Genomic DNA, 7,096 nt, shown 5'->3' with positions numbered 1-7,096 from the left:
TGCTAATGTCGCCTGCTCTAGGCCATCTCCAACCGCTTTGGATGTATCTTTTAAGCACTAAGTCATGGAGGCCTTGTCCTCCTTCAGAAATTGGGGTTCTTGTGGGCCCAGGCTGTTTTTGCTTTTAATCCCCAGGGGTCAGGTGGGAAGAATGGATTAATTGATGCTTGTTGATCGATTAAATGACTTGGATAGTAAACATTCCTTGCCTCAGGGCCTCCCCCTCAGTAACAGGATGCTAGGCAGCATTTATTCCTGGAGGGCTGAAACCTTTAGAATCCAAGAGATGGAGCTGTGCATAGGAGGCGGGGCTTAGTGAAGCCACACCTTCTCCTGGAGCCCGCTGAGGGGAGGAGCAAATACTCCTCCCAATGACGTAGGGGAAGGTGGGCGGGCAGCAGCTGCCATGCTCTATTCTGATTGGAGGATGGCAAGGAGCCCTGGGCTTGAGAGGCAACTGTTTGAATTTAGGCGGGAACGGGCCGCCAACGGCTGCGGCCCTGGCGCTTCATCAGGTAACTGGGCCTGTTAGTCTGGGGGAGCTCCTGAGGGTGCTGAGTCATGTCAGGGACTCTGCAGTCGCCGGGGGCGAGGGAGGGGGAACGCTGGGCCCCAGTTTCCCTGTCTGTTAAAAGAGCAGGTGAGGGTTCCGCGATCTCCAAGCCCTACCAAGCCTGTTCCCTGAGGGTCGGGGTTAGCCTTGTTCTAAGGAGGAGTCTACTCTAAGCTCTCTACTCCACGAAGAGGAGGAAATGAACTTTCTGTCACTGGAGGCAGCCAGTTCTGTGGAATCTCTTCCGTGGGTCGAGTCTGGTACACAGCAGGCGCTCCAGCCTCCCTAGCAAGCCTTTCTCATTAAGAGCTTTCATGACCTTACTTGGTGCTTGCCACCGCCGGCTCCTCCTGGGCCTACCCTGGAAGAAATGGTCTCAGGCCTCTATGGAGACTGATTACATCCATCACCTTGGAAACAGGATGTGCTAAGGCCCCCAGGGTAGGTCCCAGAGGGCTCGGATGTGGTGAGGACCTGGCCACCCTGCTTCCTGGTCTCTCCGGAGCCCTGCCGGGATTTAGGCCTAGGACCTGTGGATTGGATAGTGCAGCAGTGGGGAGCAGGGAGATGGGGGTATTGGAAAAGACTTCCAGCAAGAGAAAGGGCTTCTGCCATGCCCAAAGGAAGAGGTGCCATGAATTCCACCATGGTGGGTGCCCAGTGTAAAGGCATTAGGAGATGGGCACCAGGACAGAGAGACCAGCTTGGCTTCAATAGGGGAGCTGGATTGAGCTCAGTGGATTGAGAACCAAACTTAGAGATGGGAGGCCTTGGGTTAAAATTTGTCCCAGACACTTCCTAGCTGTGGGACCCCTGGATAAGTCAATTAACCCCCATTGCCTCGATCTTCTGCCTTGGAATCAATCCTTAGTATTGAATTTTAGACAGATGGTCAGGGTTTAAAAAAAAAATTAAGTTGACAGGGGCAGCTAGATGGTGCAGTGGATGGAGTGCCAGGCCTGGAGACTGGAGATTTTTTGTTCAAATCTGGCCCCAGACCTTACTAGCTGTGGGCCCCTGGGCAAGTCACTTAATCCCTATTTCCTAGTCCTTACTGCCCTTCTGCCTCAGAATTGATTTTAAGACAGAAGGTAGGGGTTAAAAAAAAAAAAAGCTAAGCAGAAGCAGTGGCATTTGATTCTAGAAGCAATAGGAATATCCCTGGAAGATGCTGGAATAGGGAGGGGAATGACCTGGTTAGGTTTGTGCTTAAGAAAAATTATTTTAGCAGTAGGGTGTGGGATGGACTGTAGTGAGAACAGACTTGAGGCAGGGAGACTGGTTAGGAGATTGTTAAAAGTAATGGAGGTGAGAGGGAGCTGATAAGAGTCTCAAGCACATAGCACTTAATTTCTCTGCATGTCAGTTACCTTCTTTAAAAATGAAATAAGGCTGTATTTTTGTGGATTTGGTGGTGGTTCAGGGTTAGACTCTGCCATAGAAAGGGATTGGAAAAATAAGGGACAGACGTTGTAAAATAGAATTGGTTGGGGCAGCTCAGTGGATAGAGAGCCAAGCTTGGAGACAGGAGAGAGGTCCTGGATTCAAATTTAGCCTCAGATACTTCCTAGCTGTGTAACCCTGGGCAAAACACTTTACCCCAAATGCCTAACTTTTTTTAATTGAAAAATTAAATTAATTAATTTAAAATCATTTTCCATTGTTGCATGATTCATGCTCTTCCTCTCCTCCTCCCCATAGCTGACAGGCCATTCCACTAGGTTTTACATGTATCATTGATAAAGACCTATTTCCTTACCAAATGCCTAACTCTTAGAGCTCTTATGCTTTGGAAGGATTAAAAAAAATAGAATTGGTTAATTCTAGTGTCAGGATTAGGAAGGGAAGCATGAAGACAGATCTGGGGTGATGGCTTGGATGAAGCTAAAGGCTAGGGGTACTGGAGGTTGTGGGGAGATTGGGAAAAAGTGTAGGAGGGAGAAGTGGAATGATAGAAAGTTGAGTTTGGAGACAGGAATTTCAAAATTCTTGATCATGAAGGTATAATACTTATGGTTGAGAATTCCTACTGATTTTACAACACATTTATTTAAATGAATATTCATTGAGAAACATCATAAAAGGACTTGGAGTCAGGGAGAGGTTTGAATCCTGCTTCCTCTATTCCTTATCACCTTTATAATAAAATACTCTGTTTCCCGATTTTTAAAATGCAAGCATGCAGCTAAATGCTTTCTCATGATCCTCTGGTTCAAAATAGGCCTATTCAAAAGTCAATTTAGTGGGGCGGCTAGGTAGCACAGTAGATAGAGTGCCAGCTTTGGAGTGAGGGGGACTTGGATTCAAATTTCAGATACTTACTAGTCATATGCCCTGGGCAAATTCCTTAACCCACTTTGGCTAGTCCTCACCATTCTTCTGTCTTAGAATTCATATTAAGAAAGAAGGTAAGGGTTTAAAAAAAAGTCAATTTAGTGCCACAAAACATACTCATGATGACAAGGTTTTCCCCATCATCTTCTATGGAATAGTAAATTGAAAGACATTATAGGAATAGAGCTGCCTGATAATTGAAAGTATGAGGATGGAAAAAAAAATCCCTCTCTGGGGTGTTAATCTTGTCTCAAATGTCAAACTATTACAATGTCAAGGCTGTTTGGTCATATTGTAAATTGAGCAGCTCAGTGTGGACAGATTCCCAGGATACATAATAAACCCAAATGTCATCTACAACTTGCACAGATTAAATGAACTCTCCAGTTAGGGTCTGAGAAGAGACCAGTGATTGAATGGATGAGGAACAATGGGAAATTTACTTACCCTTTGTTTAAGTTGCCCCCCTGGTGAACAGAGAATATGGTTTTACTTGATCAGATTTGCTTGGTTGGTGGTTCGCCCTCTGCTTCGGGATTGCATTGAATTTTGTCTGTGTGGTAGCTAATGCCTTATGTCAAATACAGTGAAACAAAGACAGGTATCCCGGTGTTGCTGATTGAAGTGTTTTGTGTGTGTGTGTGGTAGGAAGTTCACTTAAGAAAACATGTCTGAGTATGTGTATCCTAGGATGTAGGGAAAATCTCCAAAGGGCAGGATTGTGCCTCGGAAATGCAGATAGGTGGTTATCCAAACAAGAAAGCCCAGCTAGTGAGTGAGCTGAACGTTCTGATGCCAGCTGCTGCCCTCCAGCAGGTTATGAGTCAAACAGGGTTTTTTAATAGACTTTTGAAGAAACCGATCAATATTTGCTGTTATCGCCAATGTCACAGTGCATCTCTGCATCAAGTGAGATTTGGAAGAGAGAAAAAAAGACAATGGGAAAAGAAAACCTTCATGATTGAAAATTTTAATAGCTTATTGAAACCCATTATAAATCAGGTTTTTCACTGCAGGAATGAGAGATAAAAATTTTGAAGTGCAAACAAGAGAGAAAAGCTGAGATGTAAAAATAGAGAGCCAGGCCTTCCCCACCAAGACCTCTTGTTCTTTTCTGTTTCCTAGGGGTGGTGATAGTCTCCTTGAGAGATCTTATTTAAATGAATACATTTTCCATCTTGCTTATTTGAGGGTGTGCATACATTGATAAGAAAGGTTAATCATTCCTCTGTTTTTCTTGGTCTCTCTGTCTCTCCAGAAGAGGCACCACATTTGGCAGTTTTGCTTCACCTCCCATCTTTCTGAACTTTCCATCCTTTATCACAAGCCCAAGCTGAGGTCAGAAAGAACAAGAAGAGAAATCCAAATGGAGAGTACAAACACAGCCAATGTCAATTCTAATGTTTTTCCTTTTGATGTACACAGTTTTACTTTTTAAATCTGATTATAGATTGTCTTGACTTTACTGGGTCTGAGTGCTTGTCAGGGCCTGAAATCAATTTGATACACTATCTTGGTGGCCTTCAGTGGTGGCTCACTAGGGAAATTGCAAACTGATTGACCCATCCTAATGGAAACTAATGAAAAGTAGGGAGGGAGTGGGGCAATTTCATGAATCTGTGAACTGACAATTCACAGGCCTCACTGAAAGTTTGGGAGGGGATCTACTCTTTTATGTCTTTGATGTTTGAACCTAACTGTGCCTCCTGTTGTGTGGATAGGCTGTGAAACCTGACAGGTACAGACTTGTCACTTCAGAGTGACTGCTGTGGCTTCAGTTTATTAGGGAAATTCTTATATTCTCCACTGGCTCCTTCTCCTTTTCTTGCAGCTGAGGAAAACACAATTAGGTTCTCCACTGGAATGCATCAGATCTCCTTTGGGTTGAGAAATAACACAAGCCAGTGAGGGACAGCTTTTTGTTCCTGCAGCCACTTTTCCTCCTTCCCAAGTGAAGTAGAGAGCTGGTCACCACAGTCATGTAAATGGAGATTTAAAAAATCCAAAAAATCAACAAACCAACCATCCTGAAACAGAATGATGTGTCATTGCAGTGACCAACTTGGTCCCAATTAAGAGATGATAAAATGTACTTCCCTTAAACCCTTACCTTCTTTCTGTCTTAGAACCATTCTAAGAAAGGAGACTGATATGGGCCAGGCAGTGGGGGTTAAGTTACAGCTAAGAAGTGTCTGAAGCCATTTTTGAACCCAGGATCTCCCATCTGTAGGCTTGGCTAAGTCCACTAAGTCTCCTAGCTGCCCCTGCCCACTCCTTCTTTAGAGAAATGGAAGTCTATTGGTGTGGAACATGACATATGCTAGCAGTCTTTGTTGATGCGTTTGTTGGTTTTACTGAATAGTTTTGGCTTTTTTTCTTTTATTATTTATTAAGAGATATACTGTCTAGGGAGGTGAGGAAGGATATATTTGGAAATGAAGATAATGTAAAAACAAATGGAATCGATAAAAATAAAATGAGAAATATCTGAATTGTGATGTGATCTGAATGTTGCATGGTCTACAATTACATAAATACAGGTCACCTGGCCCAATTCAACCCTTGTATTTTGACTATCTTAACTGTTCTAAGTATTTCTCTAAGGTTGAAATGTCTTCAGCATAAATCGTCAGCTCCATTTTCTTACTCTAGTCTTTGTTCACTTGGTGGAATGTTCAATTAATCCTCTTGCTTTTGGTTTAGTCACCCCACTTCCATGCATAACGGTTACTTGGGTCTGCCTATAGGCACACTCAGGACCAGAGAGATTTCCTATATTTTATTAAATACCATATGCATAGCCTGTCCCCATCCTCATTCTGTCTGAGGCAGAAAAATGATTGAAAATAGAAACTGAACTTGGATTTCACATGCTGCCTGAATCTTCTTCAAATACAGTTTTAAAATGCATAAATAACATTTTCTATTCTTTTCTTTGCAGGAACTTGATAACTTAGCAAGATGGAAAATGATAAGTTGCTTTTGGGGGCAGCAAAGCAGGAAACCCATTAGCTGTCAAGAGCTCTGTAGAGCAGCCATACAAACCACTACTCCCCCTTCTTCCACTTCCTCTCCCTTCCCCTGCCCCTCCATTTTGGTCTCATCCATGGCACTCAGGAGGCAAGTGAAAAACTTTGTGAAAAATTACTCAGAGGCAGAAGTCAAAGTTCGGGAAGCAACTTCTAATGACCCTTGGGGTCCTTCGAGTTCTTTGATGTTAGATATCAGTGATCTGACCTTCAATACAGTTTCTCTCTCTGAAATTATGAGTATGCTATGGCAGAGACTAAATGACCATGGGAAGAATTGGCGCCATGTGTACAAGTCCCTCACACTCATGGATTATCTGATCAAGAATGGATCTAAAAAAGTCATTCAGCTTTGCCGCGAGGGCTTCTTTAACATTCAGACATTAAAAGATTTTCATCACATAGATGAAGCTGGAAAAGACCAAGGTAATAGTTAAAGCTGATATGACCTACTGACATCAATGATAAGGGTTTTGGCAGAATAAGTTGAATTAGGAACCGTGGGGAAATGGTTGCTTACAATGTCTTTCTTCTAGGAGAGATAGATTTGCCACTTTGTTTATTTGTGCTTAGTCCTTAATAGATCAATAACTTCTCTTCAAATGGAGATATATGAAGAGGCAATTAGATTTCTGATGCTAATACAGAGTCCAAAGAAAATGACTAGAGTGGGAGACATTGTGAGGAAGAAGGAGAACCTGTAGGTAGCACATAGAATTTTTTTGGCATAATAAAATAACTCTCAGCAGGATGGATATTCATAGTTTCTTCTTACTCTGACAGAAAGCTAATTTGGTAATAAAAGGGAGATGGTGTTTCCATGGACTCTAGATAGTTTCCAGATGAAAGCAGGATCTCTATGACTAACAAGGGCAGGTTATAATAATACAAATGACAAATGGGGAAGGTCTGGGAAGCGTCCACATACAAACAATCTTAGGATCTTTAGGATACTGAGTTGGCACCATAGTGCACAGTAAGAACCTGATGCTTGCAGGGATGAGGTGGTGGCCTGCAATCCAAAGATAATTGGCATTTAAAATGATGGCACTGAGCCCTCACTGCAAGGCTTCATTCTCTTTGGAGTTATATCGTTATATCGTAGTTAGTATAATAACAGCACACACTTATATAGGACATTAAAGTATACAATGAAAGCTCTTTTCTTACAACAACCATG

General features: G+C 42.7%; 1 protein-coding gene across 3 annotated transcripts in view; it reads left to right on the top strand.

The window, feature by feature from the left end:
* Positions 1-364: 364 nt before the first annotated feature.
* The window catches only part of ENTHD1 (ENTH domain containing 1), a 133,711-nt gene continuing 126,979 nt past the window's right edge, over positions 365-7,096 (top strand). The window contains exons 1-2 of one of the 3 annotated variants that reach the window (XM_007503160.3): positions 365-515; positions 5,829-6,342. In XM_007503160.3, the coding sequence (XP_007503222.2) occupies positions 5,856-6,342 (487 nt within the window). In that variant the 5' untranslated portion in view covers positions 365-515; positions 5,829-5,855. Of the gene's footprint in view, positions 641-744; positions 995-5,828; positions 6,343-7,096 lie in introns of those variants that run through there. The other 2 variants (XM_007503161.3, XM_016425697.2) reach the window with 2 other exon arrangements.

Source organism: Monodelphis domestica, chromosome 5 (assembly GCF_027887165.1).
Source record: "Monodelphis domestica isolate mMonDom1 chromosome 5, mMonDom1.pri, whole genome shotgun sequence".
NCBI lineage: Eukaryota > Metazoa > Chordata > Mammalia > Didelphimorphia > Didelphidae > Monodelphis > Monodelphis domestica.
The sequence above is the reverse complement of the archived record's forward strand: the minus strand, read 5'-3'. Positions and strand labels throughout refer to the sequence as shown.